Source organism: Zeus faber (assembly GCF_960531495.2).
Source record: "Zeus faber genome assembly, chromosome: 1".
In the NCBI taxonomy this organism is placed as follows: Eukaryota; Metazoa; Chordata; class Actinopteri; order Zeiformes; family Zeidae; genus Zeus; species Zeus faber.
The window spans coordinates 47,417,789-47,437,744 of record NC_137193.1 but is presented as its reverse complement, the minus strand read 5'-3'; the positions used below and the strand labels follow the sequence as shown (position 1 = coordinate 47,437,744).

The following is a 19,956-nucleotide window of genomic DNA, read 5'->3' as shown; positions in this document are numbered from 1 at the left end:
GTCTGCTTTCTTCCCTGGCTCACTGTTTCATCTGTGAATGTTGTCCACAAAACATTTTTATTCATTTTACATAATGCTATTTTTGACTTGGTACTTTATAATTTTTAAGCAATTGCTTATTATTATGTTAATTATAAATTAAAGGTATTATTCTAATTTTGTTCATTTTAGTTTGTTTTTACCTTGAACAGTAAGCATGGCACTGCTCTGCACATCCCCCGTATCACATAGATATGTGCCAGTATCCACAGGCTCCGCGTCATAGATGACCAGCAGGTTGACTTTGCCCTCCTTCCGAATCTCGTATTTATTTCCATTATGTAGAGGGATGTGGTTTAGTCTCCAGATCACAGTGGTGGTGAGGTCAGAGGTGGTGCAGCATAAGGTGGCAGTCTCTCCCTCCATGATCACAACATCCTTAAGCTCCTCCTCAAATAAAACTGAAATATGCATAAATATGGAAATAAGTAATTGCAAAATAGTTTAATCTGTGTTAAGTACAAAATAACTATTAACTAAGAGTACCTGACATGATAAAAGCCAATGTTTATTGAATATGTAACACCGGTATGTAGTGGAACACAGCAGGACAGTCTGCCCCAGACCATCTTCTCTTCAGAGATTCACAGAACCCCATTGAGATCATAGGATTTCTAACACATTTCTGCATTCCCAAACAATAAACAGGCCAATTAGGACTGAACAAAGACAGATGGGAGGACCATTTGCCCCTATTTGTTATCACAGGTCGAGATTAAAAAACTCCCCACTCTCTATTCACCTGGAACCCATATTCTCCATGAATAACCCCTGGTTTTCTCAACCAGACCATAAAATGCAAGACTCACCTGAATGGCTTTCATCTGCAATTTTTCCCTTGTGTTAAGCCTAAGTCTAAAATAATATGAACTAATATCAAATCTGTCAGTAATTTAAGTAACATTATTTCTTCTGACAGTTCTATGGAAAATTATCCAACTCCCATCATTGTACGAATTGTGAATTGGCAAACTTACACAACATAATTTTAAATGTATTAATTTCTCATGTTGCCAGGTTGCCATCTACCGACAGGAGAAACCATGACAACCATCAGTATTACAATGCTCCTTGTGTGTGTAATCAGAATAGAAATTATGATTTGATGCCTTTTATTAGGAGTGTTGAAATTATGTTTTTATAGTTAGTAATTAGAAATCGTCACAAATGTAATGTTACTGATAGAAAGTTTTGAAAGATGATTGATGTTTGAATCATTTATTTTCATTTTTACTAATATTTGTTTATATGTAAACATTGTCACAAAGAGTTTATGTTTTGAAATCATTAATTGGTCTGAACATAGTGTGTGAAGATATGTGACTTTTTGCATGGAAGAAATTACATCCCCTAATTAGAACGAATTAACAGTCAGTTAAAAGGTAGGAGATATGCAGCTCCTCCTCCGCAATCTGAGTGTTTATAAGGAGCCTTCGACTCGGTATCGAATACGCTGGTTCCACAGTTGAGTTTAAGAAGATTATTTTTATTTTAAGTTTTCTTTTCTTTTCTATAAGTCTTTGTTTTGCTATGTTCGCGTGCAATTTACATTTAATTAAACAAGCCGGCTCCAACTACCCAGCTGAAGAATTGTGTTTTCCTGTATTCTACCTCTATTTTTATCTCTAAACCTTGTGGTTTTGCAACATTGCATTATTCTTCTTTTTTTTGTTTTTTAACCAATCCACAAAGATTCAAGCCTAACTGATTAAGTTAGTGTAGCTAGATTCATTCGATTTAACACTAAACCACCTACGAGAGTTTAATTAATTTGCACTGGAGCCTTCCTGAGCCAGCAAACCATTCCGGTCCGCTTTGGAACATTGGAGTTACCCCGGCCCCATCCAAAACACCGTCGGCTGACTCCCATATGAGGTGGATGAAAATCAACGGTGGATGAGACATGCAGCAGCGATTATCTAGGTACACCACTCGGCCACGTAAGGTCTGGAGAACTGCTGAAACTTCTCACCACAACTCGTCGATCCATAAGGCAAAGACTTACAGTTCTGCTTAATAATGTTGACAGGTTGATGTGTCGAATTTAATTATTTTCCCCTTTGAACAAGTCAACCCCCTTAGCGTTTCTCATTTCATTGTTTTAATGAGAGTCACATAACTACCTACCTCACTATTGTCTATGAGTTAAAGTGTCTCACAATTTGTAACAATGTTATTCACATCACCTGTCAGTGGTTTTAATGTTGTGGCTGATCGATATATATATATATATATTACTATAAAAATGTTTTTTTAATAAAATTCTGGTTAAAAATGTTTAATTGATTGAAGATTATTTTTGTACAGAGTTGGGGTGATGCCTAAATCCAGTTGTTTAAGACTTTATGTGGAATATGTTTTCACATTAGGTTTCAAAGTTTTTGCTTCAACTCTTCTGTCTCTCCTCACCTTTGGCCCTGGGCACCACTAACAGTTGTGCTGAGGTCCTCTCCTCCCCAACCATAAAAGCCACAGTCCCAGCCTCCTCTGGCGTTGTCATGGTGAGAACCAGGCGGTGCTGGCGTCCATGACAGGTCATCTGGTTCATCTCGTTCTTCTGCAGGCGACTTGAGCCCAACCACCATTCTCCCTCGGTCATATCTGAATGGCTCAGCTCACAAACAAACACTGCATCCTCGCCCGCTGTCACCGTCATGTCCTGCAGCTCTGTAATAATTCTCACACGTTCTGTGGAGGAAGGAGGAGCTAAATAGACCTGGTCTTTAGGAGAATGCAGAAGAATGTAGAACAAGTTGTAGTACATGCTACCACTAACGTGATAAGAAAAATCGTTCTAGTCTGTGCACAATAGCTATACTAGAACTTAGCTTTCTATGAAGTCCCACGATCAAGTTCACTAGATTACACAGCTCAAGGAGAAGATATTATCTGTAAGAGGGTCCACTTACCCCTCACTATCAGCTTGGCAGTGGTCTTTTTGCCTCTGCTAATACAGCAGTAATCCCCAGTGTCCTCCTGGTACAGCTTCCTGATCTCCAGGGTGTGTGTGGCGCCTGTCTTTTTAATAATGTAGCGTCCTCCAGCATCAACAAGGGTGTCGTCCTTTTTCCATGTAACCGGGACATTAGCGCTGGAGAGCTCACAGGCCATGAGTACCGGCTTGCCCTCCATCACGACCTGGTCCTGCAACTCTTCCTTGAAGAACACTGATGCAGCCGCTGAAAAAAACAATGTGCTATTCCATCAATAAGTTAACTTTGCAGGTGCAACCATGCCGAAGAAAGAAATAACAATCAAAATGTAAGTTCTATTTAATTCTTACTGACCATCAGAGACAGTGCCTTTGAGCACTAGATCTTTATAGCGTTATATTTATGCCTCGTTCCTGAGCGAGCAATGGGAGATTTGGAGCACAGAAAAATAAATTTTGCAAGTACATAAATCATTTGAGCAAAACAAAATTGATTTTGTGCACAATAAATGTATTTGCATGTTTGCTATTATCCATATTAACATGCAATAATAACTGCTCTCACTCAGTTTTACTCATATGCCTGAATTCTTGCTCATGCCCTCACATTGTCTATCTCTCTCGCTAAATCTCTCCACTCTTTGTGCGCTCAACTTTGCCAGCACGCTTGCTCAAAAGGGCACAGTGTTACAAATGTCCCACAAAATCAGCCATTCTGAGAATTGGACAAGGCAAATTCTTGGCTTTTTCGTCTCCTTTCACAAAATTCCATACAGTAGATCTTCTCCATTTCATGTCAACGCAGGTGTGTATACCGACAAAGTCACTTGTTGTCCTTGGATGATGCAGGGCCACACCCCTATATAAGCCTGCGTCATCACAGAAGACACCCCTTCGTATCTACTTGTGAAATGCTTGAAAGAAGCAGGTTCGGAAAATATACAAAAAAAAAAAAAAGTTTATTCTTACGGGTGAGTTTATCTGCAAGTAGCCTCATAACTACAGTTGGAGCTACGGGTATTCATCCTCCAGTAGCTATGGCAAGCTTACCCAGTATCTCATCTTGGACTGTCAAGCAAGTTTTTCATTTACCTTGCTGACGGTATACACAAAATGGCTACGGCTAACAATTACTAGAGCAAAAGCGTTACTGATGCTCTTTCTTAATTGTGTGTATATATATATATATATATATATATATAGCACTGTTTTCGGTGTCTTCTATCTGACATTAAGTAGTTTAATTGTTTCTTACTTACTTTAATTGATACTTTTTTATTTCGCAGTCTCTTCGTGGTACCAGCCCTAGTAGTACTCGGCGTACTGTTGTGTTTAGCCTGACGCTAGTCAGAGTTCGCTAATGTGAGTGTTCGCAGCCAGGTAGCAGTTCCGCTGTGATTGCGCGGGTAATCAGGGATTGTTGCTGGGTTAGTGTTTTCGCTGTTAACCAGCTGCAGTCTGGAGTTGCTGCAGTGATTGTTGCGGCCAATTGTTCAGTGCTTTCGCTGAGGATTGGTTAGCAAGTAAGCATTCACGTATTTACCGGGTACTGTCTGGTAACTGGTTGTGGTGTAATGGACTCCTACAGTTGGAGCACATGCATCTCTGCTCTTTAGGTAGAAGATGGTCATAACGAATGCCCAGTGTGTCTCAGTGTGGACCACCTGAGAGCTGGAGCGGAGTGGTGCACTGCGTGGCATCCCTCGATGCACAGTGCAGCGGATCTCGACTGCTCCAATATGGCGGACGCGCAAGGTGAGAGTTGACGACCAAGCCAATCGCATTAGTTGGTACATGTAGGACACAGGTAGTAATTTGTCTTTTAGTACCAGCATTCCCCTCTGGCAAAAATAGCATAATTTTTTTATTTTTATTTTGGGGAGTAACTTAAAAGTAGTGTAATAACTTACTTATTGTTTATTATTCTAAAGTCTAATTTTGCTGCATCTCATAGGAACACGTGAGGAACTCTGTTGGTGTTGGGCAGGTTCTCAGGTGGTGGCAGTTCAAGACTCCCTCCCAGGAGTCTCGAACCAAACAGACTCTCCTGGAAAATTCCCCTATCAGAGATGGCGGATCTCGGCCGTATGCGCCAATATCCACCATGGTAAAGCATTATTTTCAGACTGCAGACGGTCATGAGGACATTTGAGTGGGTTCCCTTGTAGTTGAAGTAATCACTTCCTGCACTTGGTGGTGCTTTAATTTGCACATGCTTCCCATCAACATATCCAAGGCAGGCAAAGGTAAGGCCTCTGGAAGGTAGGCCCTTCCAGATTGCCTGGCAAACCTTGGACACAATCAGCGACATCATCGTCGAACCCAATTTATAGCTTGCCACAACAGCTGTCTGGCTACTACGAGAAGCAAGGATTTTCAAAATAACCCCCAATCTCTCTTGTAAACTGACCAGGCTATGGTGAGTCCTTGCATGCCATATTAACAGCTTGATGCGATCCGGTAGGTCATCAAAGAGCTGCGCCGACATTCGAGAGAAGCTGAAGTGCAGCTCTTTATCTAAAGCACGCATAGGATTCAGCAAAACAGTATGTTTGCCATTTAAGCTTCTTTCTGCATGTAACAAGCAGACACCCAACCTCCTTAACCCGACGATTTAGTGCGTTGAGCAACAATAAACATAATTTCCTCCCCAACATAAAGACGCTTCTGTTTTCTATGCGCAGCCATGTTTGATGTTTGTCTACTTCCATCTCCGTCTACTTCTACTACTACTTCCTGCTCCACTGGGAATTTTTTTTCTCGACTGCCCCCTGTCATTCCGGTGAGGGACTGCAACAGAGAATCTGCCAGGTATAAACGCTGTGCGTCCTCTGCGAAGGTAAAACCAAGCCTTTACGTGCCATTCTACCGTCAGAGTTTCCTGTCAATAGAGAAGATCCTGAAGGTGCGTACTCCGCAATGATGCAGGCTTATATTGTTGTTACTCGACACTCGACCTGCTTAGACACGAGATGGAGAAGATCCAGTTCCCAAAGGCACCATCTCTGGCGGTCATCCAGATTCATAGAACCGTAGTTACATGCGTAACTCTCGATTTAGAACCAAATTTAACCAGGTGGAATAAAGTGTATCATAGAAGTGTATGATATAAAGAATAATATTTTGTTTTGTATCTCAGCCTGTATGTGTTTTTCACATTAACTGATTACATTTTGAAAATATAAATTAAGGACAATTAGTTTATCAATACATTTAAGGATGTCTGACCAGAAAGTCCCAAATTAAATAAGCCATGAGAGTTTTTGGCATACCTCTCACATTCACTTCTGCAGTTGTCTTCTGATCACCAGAGATGCAGCTGTACTCCCCTACGTCCTCAGGCTGGATATTTCTAATCTGCATCTCCGCTACTTTTCCATCCAGCTTCATCTGGTACCTCGCCCCGTGACACAGCTGGTCCTCCCCCTTCCACCACACCACCGGGATCCCGGCTTTGGACAGTTCACAGTGCAGTGCCACATTTCCACCCTCACGGGCCTCTTGGTTCTTCAGACCCAGCTTGAATGTGATGGGAATAGCTGTGTGTTGGGGGGAAAAAAATATATATGTTAGAAAATGTACTGCATCCAATTCAAGTTTCATGCTGAATCAGCATTAGTTAAGATTGCTATTGGTTTAAACCTTAATAATCATGAATTTTTTTAATTGAATGAACAATTTAAGACATTTAAGAATACACACAATTTCCGAAAACGTTGGACGGAAAATAGGTACAACATGTATATGAATATACAGCATGTATACGTTCTGCCCTTACGTGTGATGGTGATGTTGGCTGTTGTCCTGGTATCCCCATATGCACAACTATAGACCCCGGTGTCTTCTAGCAGTGCGTTCCTGATTGTCATCTCCATGAAGCTATCTCTCTTTTTAATCTGGTACTTCAATCCATTCTTCAGCAGCTCTTCTCCTTTTCTCCACTCTACAGCAAGGCCAGGCTTAGACAACTCACAGCTCAGGGTCACACTGTTCTCTTCTTCTACCTGCTGGTTTTTCAGCTTTATTTTGAATGTGATAGGGGGAGCTGAGATGAGAGGAACCATAAAATAGACTTAGTACTAGTAGTATTATGTAAGCCGCAGTCTTAAATTGTATTTTTATGTTTATATTCTTTAAAGCAGTGATCCATTAGATTCTTTTGTTAAAAAAATCTCATATTTGATACTTTATTTAGCCGGCACTTTATAAGAAAGAGCCGTTCAATGTATGTGCTCCTCTACATGCTGTTTCCATTGTTGGAGGTTTGTCCGCCTTTCCCAGCTAGAATGCAAAGACCACGCACGCACAAGAAGTGAAAGGCAGCCAAAGTGAATTTGGTAAACCAGCGTAGCTAGTTGTGGTCAGTAAACTGTTGATGTTGACGGACATTCACAAAGAAGAACAACACCCTTAGATGGGAAAATATCTATAAATCAATCGATCAGAAGACGGCACATAATTCAAAGAAAAATACTTTCTTAGAGTGAATACCAGTGCTGCACGGAATGAATGGAATTCTGAGATTTGTAGTGTAATCCACCCAACACAGATTATTTGATGTAATTTCCCTTTAAACTTTCTAGTGCTATTTCACTGTTCTTGGTCCTTAAAGGGAAATTTCGCTAAACTATCTCGTACTTCAGATTTGTTCAATTGTAACTACTAATCTGTTAAATTCCTTGAAATTTCCCTTTAAACCACTGTACAAGCAAACAGGAAAGCTAGACAATCAGGATAGAAGACAAATAAACTGTATGTCCTCCACATCATTATTAAAGTATTAAAGCAGTAGAACATTATGTACCATGCTTTATCTTACCCATGACAGTGAGCTCAGCAGTGGACTGGCTGTCTGTGGTCTTACAGGTGTATTTGCCGGCGTCGCTCTCTTCCACGTTGTTAATGACCAGTTTGGTGAGGCGTCCGTCCTGTTTAAACTCAAATTTGTCTCCTGGTTTGAGGATGACTCTGCCTCTTCTCCAGTCCACCGGGGCTCCAGGCTTGGAAAGCTCACATCGGAAAACTGCAAAATTCCCCTCCTTCACCTCCAGATTCTCCACCTCTTGCTTAAAAGTTATGGGAAGGGCTGTAAAATGTTAACAAACAATTATTAATCTTAAAGCATAGGCTTACACTTTAGTACTATAACTGCTGGACTGCTTTAATTATCCTCACATGAAGAAGCACAACACCAAAATGATTTCCTTTTTATTAGTAGCTTGTGAACAGACATTTAAATGGACCTTACCTCTAATTTTGACGTCAGCTGAGGTCAATATGGTGCCTGTGAAGCAGCTGTACTCGCCGGCGTCCTCAACAGCCACATTTCTCACCATCATCTCTGCCACCCGGCCCTCCTGCTTTATCTGGTATTTCCGTCCCTCCTTCAGGAGCTTGGAGTTCCTCCTCCACTGCACCGGGACCCCTGGCTTGGACAGCTCACAGCGCAGGGTCACGCTGCTTTCCTCCACAGCCTCCTGGTTCTTCAGCTCCTGCTTGAAAGTTACTGGGATGGCTGAGAAACAGCAATTTTTTTTTTTATAATCATTAAATATGTATCATGTATTATTATGAACATAAATAGTTTAAAGTTGTGTAACCTAGGGCTGTCATTATTTTGTAATAAGATCATTTTGTAAAGACTAGATTCTAAGAATAATTGTTATTATAAGGGACATTTGTTGTGACAGCCCTGGTGTAAACTAAGTAATTTAAGAATTTAACTGTCAAATTATTTCACTTCAAATGCATTAAACTTGCAAGAAAACTGAATAGCTCTTTGAACAAAACCACTGCTCACCAGTGACGATGATGGTGGCGGTAGTTTTCAAGTCGTCACACACAGACACACAACTATAGACCCCACTGTCCTGAGGCTGGCTTTTCCTGATGCAGAGCTCCTGGGTGCAGTCACATTGCTTCATCTGGTATTTCTCTCCGCTGGTCAGTATTTTGTCCGCCTTCCTCCACTGCACTGCTACTCCAGCTTTAGAGAGCTTACAGTGGAGCGTGACATTGTTGCCTTCCAACACCTGAATGTTCTTCAGGTCTTGGATGAATGTGATGGGCCGTTCTGGAGATTTCATGGGGAGAAGGCAATTTAAGATACATACAGATTTTTTGCAGCACTTCAAGTAAACTTTGTCTCCTAGTATGCTGATATACCATCATTTAACATTGTATAGTGTATTGTATTGACCAAAGTAAAGCTTCTTTAAAGGGGTATTGAACTCTAGAACACATTATTTGAGTTATTTCATTATTAAAACCAGGGCGTTGAAAATACTCTTCAAGTCACATAAAACCCCTTTTCCAAAGAAGGCTTTTGTGAAATACAGTTGAGAATACGCACCATTCACCATCAGGCTTGCTGTCGTCATTTGTTCTCCACAGATACAGCTGTATTCCCCGATGTCTTCCAGACTGATATCTATGATCTTCATCTCCACTTGCTGGTCCTTCTTCCTCATCTGGTACTTGTCCCCGCTGCACAGCAGCTCCTGTCCTCGCCTCCACTCCACCGAGGGCGCTGGTTTGGTTAACTCACAGCGCAGGACCACACTGTTTCCCTCTGTGGCCTCCTGGTAGAACAGCGGGAGCTTGAAACTGGGCGGTAAACCTGAAGATAACCAGATGGAATGGTTAATCATATGACGTGAGATATCTTTTTTGGATTCTCTTCAGCTGTGCTGTTTCACTGCCACTGTGCGAAGGCTATCGCAACTGCTTTTTTATTCCAAATACATTAGCAAGCATTGAAAGGGTGTTATGGAGGACCTCTAATGAAAATCTGCTGTGTGTTTCTCCAAACCAAACCAATAAAAATAGTATGTTTTTATTTTATTTCATTTTCCAATAATTACATAAAAAAAAAAATCCCTGCTTCCAGGAGTCCCGGTACATCGCGGTGCAGTGTCCATGTCTCCCACATGCCTTGAGCATGGCAACCAAAGCTGAAACAAAATTTTTAAAGAGGCCTTGTAGATGTATGAGTGAAGATTCAGCAACTGGATTGCTTATTTCTCGCCCCAGATTTTTGTTTGGAAACAGATTTTAGTGGACTGACAACATAAATTGGTGAAGGAGCAAATACAACGGATCATTGGCTCACAGAACTTGAGGCCCCCCACATTAAAAAATGATTACATGTTATACTAAACCACAAATATTCAACGTACAGTGGTACCTTGATTTACGAGTGCACTAACATACGAGTTTTCCGAGTTACGAGCCGTCATTCCGTCGATTTTTTGTATTGATTTGCGAGCAGAATGTGAGTTAGGAGGAGCGAGCTTCAGGTATGCCGCCCCTAGTTGGCGTGGCGAGTGAATCCGACCAGCATCCCCCATCTCACTCTTTCACTTCATATGGTTACCTGACCGTGGAACCATTTCTTTTGTGTTTTGTGCTCGCGTTTTGTGCTTTTTGTGCAGTTATTTTGCCAATTTCTTTTTCTAACCATGGGTCCTAGGGAGTAAGTGCTGAGATGATGTAGATTGAATTAAAGCATGAACTTATAGAAAAACATGAGCGATTCTCTTCGACATTCTCTTTTATTATGTTTTACTATGTTTTTATACAATATTTGTTATTTATAAATACATTTTTCTTGTTTAAAAATACGTAACAAAAACAAATTGGGGTGGTTTTTTGGGGGCTGGAACGGATTAATGGCATTTCAATTAATTTCAATGGGGAAAACTGATTTGCTATACGAGCAGATTGAATTACAAGCTCTGTCGCGGAATGAATTAAACTCGTAAGTCAAAATACCACTGTATATGAAAACCTTTTAAAAATGTATGCTCTAAACCCAAAAAAGGGAAGAAATGAAATAACATAAAGAAGTCCTCTACAAAAACAGGCCAAGGAAAGAAGGACCAAAAAGAGCTGAGACAAAGAGAAAGAGTCCAAGGTCATATACCCATATATGGCGCAAGGGTTCCAGGAAACCGTAGAAAAAACTTTCTTCCAGGAAAAGCGAGGCTCCCTGGTAACTGGACTGTGATTTGTTACTGTGAGTGGTTCACACCCCACAAGACTGTTCTTTAAGAACCACCCCCAAAAGGAGAAGCTGCCTGGTAACAGGACTATAAGTTGTGACTGGTCCATACCCGCAAAGACCGTAATTGGTTCTTTAAAAACCACCCCAAAAAAATAAGGCATTCATGGTAACAAGACTGTGATTGGTTTTGTGGGACACACCCCCAAGACAGTGATTGGTTCCTGAACGGGGCAGAACATGTAATTGGAGAAGGGTACATCTTGGGATATAAGGAAGCCCAATAGGTTTGGTTAGTCAGTTGGACTCCGGAGTCCCTTTCTCTGTTTGTTGTTGTACTTGACTCTCAGATACACAAAATTTTGTTCAGTTACACTGTTTTTTCTTTCAAGACTTTTTTAGTTGCAACAATATCAATGCTGATACTAATAGTAGTACTTGAAAACTACAGAAAAGCTGTTGAGTTTATGAATGATTTTGCCTATACATCTCACATTTTTAATTCTGTTTTGGGATACATTACACAATATATTAGTTTTTTCACCAAGCACTGTAGAAATATAATGTACAGTACAGACAAGTACTGTGACACTTATCTATTGAGTTCTCACCAAACTAATGATTGTATGAAACAACCATAACTAGTGAAACCACACAAAGGGCTCACATAGTACAAAGCCCTTCTGGCTCTACTGCATCTTTCGCAGAAACTACTGTTAAGCAGACCTCTTTCCCATTGGCCCTCGGGCGACTCTGTTGAATTTATTGATATAATTTGCAAATAAAAGCAAGTCACCTTCATTAAGAATATACAAAATACAATGCTACATCAAAATCTGGCTTTAATCAGGAATCTCTGCTTAATATGGTATCTTACCCTTGACAGTGAGCTCAGCAGTGGACTGGCTGTCTTTGGTTTTACAGGCGTATTTGCCAGCGTCGCTCTCCCCCACGCTGTAGACGACCAGTTTGGTGAGGCGTCCGTCCTGTTTCATCTCATATTTGTCTCCTGATTTGAGGATGACTCGGCCTCTTCTCCAGTCTACGAGGGCCCCAGACTTGGAGAGCTCACAGCAGAACACTGCACTGTCCCCTTCCTGCACCGACACATGCTGGAGCTCTCGTCTGAACGTGACAGGGAGGGCTGTAAAATGTCGAAAAATACCCTAAGTTAAGATCCAATGGACAAAATGGTTTCCTCTTCAGAATTATAACTGCACTTCTTGCTTGCTAGTTTTAACAGGGAAACATAATTTGTGAATTAAGGACCGCTCCTCTTTTCATGAGTAGCTTCTTTCCATATGAGAATTGAAAGCCTTAGGACAATTTGTAATTGAATTGAGCAGTAGGAGTGAACTTGTGGAGTGACATGACTTATGACTGTTGATCCTTACTATATTACTGTGTTGATCCTTATTATTTTTATTTGAATCTTGGATTCCCATGTTGAGCCGAAAGAATACTCACAAGAAACAATTATAAATAAAAACAAAATTATAAACCAATATTCTTTGAAGCCATTCCCTGATTTTTTACATTATTGAAAACGCTTTTGAGGATATTATGGGTAAAATAAACACTAGTGCATTTTGACTTACATTTCACTTTGACCTCAGCGGTGGTCTTCTCGTCCCCTGTGACGCAGCTGTATTTCCCTACGTCTTCTGGTTGGATATTGAGAATGGTCATCTCCGCCGTCTTCCCCTCTTGCCTCATCTCATACTTTCCTCGAGACACCTCCTGTGAAAGCACCTCGTCCCCCCGTCGCCACTCCACCGGGACGCCCTGCTTGGACAGCTCACAGTGCAGGGTCAAGCTGCCTCCCTCTTCGGCATCGTGGCTCTTCAGGCTCATTTTGAAGGTCGCAGGGACCGCTGTGGAACCAAAGCATGCAAATAATGGTGGTTGAGTAACAAAGAGATATGAAATGACAGCAAAAAAGACTGAAGATGATATCTGACATGACAGAGTTCCTACAAAGCAAAAACTATGTATGTAGGCTACATTAGATCAATGATTCCTAACCTTCCCAACACAAGGTCACTTGATATGCATACCTAGTTGTGGGACATTTCAAGGACTAATATATTGATATTTGAGTAATATATTTTCAATAAAAATGTAGTTAATTAGGTTTTAAATATATAATAATTTATATACATCCACTCGGAGCACTCTCCATGCTCTATGATACAATGAAATGATCTTTCACCAGGAGGAATCCCCGACGAGTCTGTCGAGTCTCCAAATTCCCTTATGTTACAAAAACACACGTGAGAAGTGACACTGGAAATGACGCAATACCATGCACAAGACAGGGTTATTTAATTTTTATTATATTCTTTATTACTGTAAAAAATGAATAAATGCAGAATATAAATATTAAATGGTGCTCTAGCGCACTCCCTCTCCCCTTCTCTCCTTCTTGACCCCCTCATCACCCCGTATCTGCTCTCATTGGCCATAGCTGTATGTGTCACTCCTGACTTGATCCCAACATGATCAGATATTAAAACTGCTTGATATCTCGCCAGCATCTGCGAGCCATCAGCCATCGCGAATCGCAGAGCGATTAGTTCACACCACACACTAGTCATTCACGGAGTGTGTTTTGATTTTCTCCGATCTGGGGCTTTGCTTTCCGATCTCTAAAAACCTGTCAGTGAGTGGAAAATCAGGCCAGAATCATATAGTCTGAACTCGTCATAACAGATTTTTTTTTGCCTCAATCTGTTGCTTATAGACCTGAATGGCAATTGTAGCACATAACACTGGTGCCTTTTATTGCCACACATTTTAGATATAAATAAATGTTTTCTTTATTTCTAAGGTTGATATCTGTGATATTTAGCTTTAAGTAGGAAATAGAGACAAGTGCTATAGAGAGAAATTTACGCTTAGATTATGAGATTGATGAATTATGCTTTATGATTGATTTGCTTTGTAAATTTCATTCGGTCCCCCCAGGAAAAAGGGTTAGTGTCCAAATAACAAGCGTGATCATTTATTTAAAGTAGGTAAACACACTACACTAATTAATTGCTTTTGGGATCTAAAAACAGGGCCAAATAAGGTTGACAACCACAGCTATAGAAAACATGAAAAAAGAAAATAGCTGATGTTTTTTATGGTTGACCTCTTCATAACCAACTGCACCTACCGATGACTTTGACGGTGGATTTAGTCTTCTGTTCTCTGCAAACACAAATGTAGACCCCACTGTCCTCTGGGAGAGCGTCGCTGATGGTCAGCTCAACCACCAAGCCCCTCTGCTTGATGTGGTACTTCTCTCCGTCCTGCAGCAGAACTCCACCCAGCCTCCACTCCACCGGGATGCCGGCTTTGGAGATCTCACACTGCAGCGTGGGGCTGTGACCCTCCTCCACCTGTAGGTTCTTCAGTTTCTGCTTGAAGATGATGGGGAGAGCTGGAAGACAGATACAGCTTGATGATTTAAATGGATTGTGTCAAAATATTTCACTATTTTATCTAGATTACTTTTCTTGTACAGTATCTTACATACGTTGTTTTTTTTAACTTTAAAGCTTTGGTATTGAATACATAGCAAAGTTGGAAATATTATATTAATTATATTAATATTAAATAAAACAGTATTATATTATCTCATGACGTCCTTCAAGTCTTTGCAGAGAGTAAAATATTTCAGCACTTTTTTGAGGGAGGTTAAGCTAAGATAACACATTGATCATTGATCATTGATCCCTGTTGGAGAAATTCAGGATAATGACTCCTACCATTCACAGTCAGAGTGGCAGTGGTCTCTATGTTTCCACAAATACATGTGTAGAGGTCACTGTCTTCCAGCTTCACATCAAGGATCTTCAGTTCAATCAGCGTGTCTCTCTGCCGCATCTGGTACTTCTCTCCGTTTGTTATGAGTTCATTCCCTCTCCTCCTCCACTCCACAGTGTGTCCAGGTTTGGACAGCTCACAGCGGAGAGTGGCATTGCTGCCCTCCTCCATCTGCACGTTCCTCAGCTTCTGCTTGAAGGTCACTGGGAGAGCTGAAAATGCATTAAGACGTACGCTATAATGTATTATAAATACACAGAATGTGCTTCAATACACGTGTTAGAAAATGTATGGGTTTTTTTATATTATTGTTGTATATTTTCACATTATTTTTGATCATATTATACACTTATTACAATACGCAATAATGATCGATAATGACATATTGATTGTACTAAATACTAAAATAAATACTATTCTTGTCAATTCCTACCAATGATTTTGACTGTGGCAGATGTCCTTTGATCAGTACACACACAGACATAGATGCCACTGTCCTCAGGCACAGGCCTCCAGATCAGCAGCTCCTGGGTTATCTCTCGCTTCCTTATCTGGTACTTCACTCCATTCTTCAACAGATTGTCTCCCTTTCTCCACTCTACTGGTATCCCAGGTTTAGACAACTCGCAGCGCAGTGTGACATTGTTTCCTTCTTCGGCCTGAACGTTCTTCAGCTGCTGTCTGAATGTGATGGGTATGGCTGGAGGGAAACAGGAAATATTCATCAACAACAGCAAAAGGAACAGTTCAGTCGGGATTATTCTAAACTAAGAACCACAGCTTCAGAATTACATCAACAAACACAGCCATTTACCGATGACTTTGAGGCTTGCGGTGGTGTGGTGGTTTCTGCAATGGCAGGTGTAGTCTCCTGAGTCCTTGGGTGTAACGGCTGTGATGGTCAAAGTGTTGACTGTCTTCCTCTGCTTCATAACATACTTGTCTCCAGCTCTGAGGCCTTCCAGACCTCTTCTCCAGTGGTACAGGACACCGGGCAGAGAGTATTCACAGGCAAGGGTCACAGTCTCCCCCTCCTTGGCCTCCATCATTTGAAGAGGCTGAATGAACTCAGCTGGGATGGCTGGGACATGAAGAAGTATGAGGAAAGGACTCATTAGCAGAAGCAAAACATGGCAAGCTCAAGACCAGCCTGCTAATTGTACTGTCTGTACATTATAGGATGGGGAAAAGTCATGGTACCAAAAGGAACTGGATGGAATTAAATGGACACAATCCTCTAACCTTTGACAGTTACGACAGCCCTGGTGGTGACAGACCCAGCGCTGCACTCGTACACCCCAGCATCATTGTTGCCGACTTCCCTGATTGTCAGTCTTGCCTCACAGCCCAAACGGTTTGCAAAGTACTTTGAGGAGTTCCACATCAAGCAGCCATCTTTGTACCATAGAATGTGGCATGGCTTGGAGGTCACACAGGACAGCACCAAGCCTCCTCCCTCAATGGCCTCACAATCCTCCAGTGCTTTAATAATGGTTGGACGCCTCTCTGATAGGAGATAAGGCAGAGCATAGGACTGTCTGACATTTGGTTGAGACATGATGAAAAAAGACTCAAACAACCTAAACAATGTAAAAGTGTGTAATAATCATTTCAAAAAGCCCTACCTCTAACAAGCAGTGAGGCATAGGATCTCTTGTCCCCTGCCTCGAAAGAGATAGTCCCAGTGTCTTTGCGGGCCAGCTGTCTGAACATGAGGGTGTGGAAGCCCCCTGGGACTACCTGGATCTCATTCAGCTCATTGGTGTACAGCAGCGTCTCATCCAGATACCACTTGACTGCGGTGTAGTCGCTGGGACAGATCCGGCACCTGAACATGACCGTGTCACCCTCCAGACACTTAACGTCCTCCAGTTCATCCAGAATCAATACTTTTTGGCCTGGTTAATCAATTGAGATAATATTTTTACATAGGTCATTAAAAGATACCACATGTTCTTTAATATTAATATTGCATGAGACTGGATAAAAGAACGGAAGACGTACACAGACCTTTTAGTTAAGTAAAAGTACAAATAACCTTACACACAATTATTCTAGTAATAGTAAAGATACCTCATTGACACTTCTACATAAGTAAAAGTTTAAGTACTTGCTCTAAAATATACTTCAATTATTGAAAGTAGAAGTACTTCTCCATATCCAGTGCACTGTTATAACAGAGTCTATATTACCACATTAAGTGATAACTGCACCTTTTTACTGCAGATGATTGCTCATGCAGATCCTGATCACAATGTACAAAAGAAATAGTATAGGTGGTTTCATAGTAATTTAAAAGGATATATATAAGATAAAATTGCTGTAAGAATACAGTAAATACAGATACAGTACTTGAAAAATCCCTCCATTTCAGTAACAAAGTACTTTGTTTTTTTCCACCACTGCTGGATAATATCAATGTTAAGTAAAATACTTTGAACACAACTTGAACTCGAATATTCTATGTAGATGGTGTAGTGTTAAATCTACACTAAAAAGTCAGATGTCAGCCAAAGCTTAATTCAGTGGCTTTACGAGCCACATAATGTGTCTTCTTATAAGAGCTTTAATGGGAAATGAATAATAAAACAACATTGTTATGAATCACTCGTTATATCAGGCCATTAACTAGTCTTTATTACGAGAATGTTACAATGCTTAGGTCTCACCTTGCACAGTCAGCTGAGCCCGGCTCTGCATGGTGCCAACGTCGCAGGTGTAAACATCAGTGTCGGACTTCTCCAGACCGGTGATGGTCAGCGACAGTACCACGCCCTTCTGCCTGATAACATATTTCCTACCAGCCCTCAGCTCCACCATGCCCTTCAGCCAGGTCATCTTCTTTGCTGGCTGCCGTGTCTCACACTCCAGTGTCACTTTTCCCTTTTCCTCGGCCCGTGTGTCACGAAGATCCCGTGCAAATGTGTGCTGGAGCTCTAGGAGCGGGAGAAAAATAACCAGGCTTCACCGGTATGGAGCGTGAATTATGTTGTAGGAATGTGAATTAAGGACTAAACTCAACTTTAAAAAACAAATGTATGAACACCACTCTTTGAGAGTATATGTATTACAATCTGGGGAGAACGTCTGTGGAATCGTTAAGATGTGAAACTCTAACAATGTAATCATATAAATTGTTTTTTCTGAATTATATGAAAACATGGAATGACAGAAGTTCGGTTTCACTCAGAATTAAAATATAGGTTTTTTTTGGAGCTTATGTATATACAGTATATGTAAGTGTGCATATATAGTAACAATTAACTTGATTTAAATTCTTTCATCATCTTTGTTTTTTATAATTGTTATTGTTTTTATTGTTCTTGTCTCTGATCTATTGTTTATTACATATATAAAACAAATTTAAAAAATAACAATCAAATCAATCGATCCAACCATTGTGATAAACAATCTGCACTGTCTCATATATATGTATAACTTCCCTGAAGAGGTTTTGGATATCCTTTTTACTGCACACCCTTTGTCAGGGCTCCTACCTCTTATCTCCAGCCTGGCTCGGGTAGCGACACCGTCAGCCTCGCAACAGTATTCTCCAGAGTCTCTGACGGTTGTGTTCAGAATGACCAAACGCACCAGGTTCTTGTCTATGCTGATCTCATACTTTGGACTCTGCCGGATCAAATGGCCATTTTTCAGCCAACGAATAGTGGCTTCTGGCTTTGTGATTTCACAGCTCAGCTCTGCATCCTCGCCTGGAACTGCTTTGACGCTCAGCACTTCCCTGAAGACATGCACTGGCTTCTCTGCAAAGAGACAGGTGTGTTACTCGGTAATTAGAGGCGTTTTCAACATAAAACATGAATTCACTCATGTATTAAAAATTCATGTTATGTAGGAATAAGAATGGGCATCACATAGATCAGCAAGTTCCAATTTTGTATGAGGCGAGCGTTATTTACCTCTCACAAAAAGCATCGCCCTACAGCTCAGGTCTTTAATTGTGAAGATCACGTCTCCAGCGTCAGACAGAATAGGGCCTAAGATCGAGAACTTGTACCTGCGGCCATTGTTGACAACTTGCATACGGCTGTTGCTGACCACAAGCTGGCCATTGATAGTCCACGTAGGCTCGTCAGTAATGTCATGGGAGAGGAGACACTCAAAACAACAGTTCTCGCCCTCCAGGACAGATGCTGTCTTTATACGTTGGGCGATAGAAATATACAAGTCTGCAGATTTAAAGAAGATTAAGTGAGAATATTTATAAGAGCATTTTGAATTGTGTCAAAATTAATTCCACCACCTGTGCACCAGGTTAACATAATTTACACGAATGATGAAATATTGCCTGAAATTCAACTAAGGTATACGCTGCAATGCTCACCATGCACAACGACTTTAGCTTTGGTCTGACTGGTTCCCAGGTCACAGGTGTAATGTCCAGCATCATCCTTGCTGAGGTCATGGAGGATGAGGGCCATAGACTTCCCAAATTGAAGCATCTGATGATGATCACTGGGTGTCAGCACCATGCCGTCTTTTTTCCAAATAGTGCTCACTGTCTCCTTGGAGGCTTCACACTGCAAACAAACTGTCCCTTCCTCTTCTCCCACTGCGTCCTCAAGAGACCGTAGAAACACAGCTGGGCGCTCTAGTGGCAAAGAATAACACCCTGTTAAATCAATTATTTTCTTGTTTGATCTATAACTTTCCTAGTGTTAGTAGTCTTGCCTCTAGTAGTAATACTATGGCAATACTAAGACAACCAAGCAGTGGAAAAACATTTAAAGGAACAAGGTTATTAGTAGAAACTCCAACTCAGCTTTTGAATTAATGACTGGACTACACTATTTGGGGATATTCCCAAGATGTGTTAACATCACTGACCTTTCACCTTTAGTGATGTCACCTCAGAAACAAGACCGGCTTTGAAGGTGATCCTGCTCTCTTGTGGCTGGAGTTTCCTGATGGTGAGACTGTGCATGGTGCCCATGTTTTGGATCCTGTTGACGGTGTTTGTATAGAGGCGGTTGTTGTTGAGGAGCCACTCTACGTTGGCCACCACATAGTTCAGCTCACATGAAAACGTGGCGCTGCCGTCCTCCTCCACTTCCACCGGTTCCAGGTGTTTGGTCAACTTGAGCCTTCGTACTGGAATCAAGGAGGAGGATGTTGTTTATGGACAAAGAGGAGATTGACTTTGTGTACG

The 19,956-nt window shown here is 41.2% G+C and overlaps 1 protein-coding gene across 4 annotated transcripts in view; it reads right to left on the bottom strand.

The window, feature by feature from the left end:
* The window catches only part of obscna (obscurin, cytoskeletal calmodulin and titin-interacting RhoGEF a), a 67,944-nt gene that overhangs the window by 36,605 nt on the left and 11,383 nt on the right, over positions 1-19,956 (bottom strand). For all 4 annotated transcript variants that reach the window (XM_080003604.1, XM_080003606.1, XM_080003605.1 and 1 more), the window contains exons 9-30: positions 19,635-19,898; positions 19,132-19,398; positions 18,707-18,976; positions 18,284-18,550; positions 17,456-17,722; positions 16,412-16,684; positions 16,029-16,292; positions 15,601-15,867; positions 15,220-15,486; positions 14,729-14,998; positions 14,134-14,400; positions 12,572-12,847; positions 11,851-12,117; positions 9,324-9,590; positions 8,772-9,044; positions 8,220-8,486; positions 7,791-8,057; positions 6,750-7,016; positions 6,244-6,510; positions 2,949-3,218; positions 2,449-2,727; positions 183-440 (exon numbers count right to left, since the gene is read on the bottom strand). In XM_080003604.1, the coding sequence (XP_079859730.1) occupies positions 183-440; positions 2,449-2,727; positions 2,949-3,218; positions 6,244-6,510; positions 6,750-7,016; positions 7,791-8,057; positions 8,220-8,486; positions 8,772-9,044; positions 9,324-9,590; positions 11,851-12,117; positions 12,572-12,847; positions 14,134-14,400; positions 14,729-14,998; positions 15,220-15,486; positions 15,601-15,867; positions 16,029-16,292; positions 16,412-16,684; positions 17,456-17,722; positions 18,284-18,550; positions 18,707-18,976; positions 19,132-19,398; positions 19,635-19,898 (5,901 nt within the window). The remainder of the gene's footprint in view (positions 1-182; positions 441-2,448; positions 2,728-2,948; positions 3,219-6,243; positions 6,511-6,749; positions 7,017-7,790; positions 8,058-8,219; positions 8,487-8,771; positions 9,045-9,323; positions 9,591-11,850; positions 12,118-12,571; positions 12,848-14,133; positions 14,401-14,728; positions 14,999-15,219; positions 15,487-15,600; positions 15,868-16,028; positions 16,293-16,411; positions 16,685-17,455; positions 17,723-18,283; positions 18,551-18,706; positions 18,977-19,131; positions 19,399-19,634; positions 19,899-19,956) is intronic.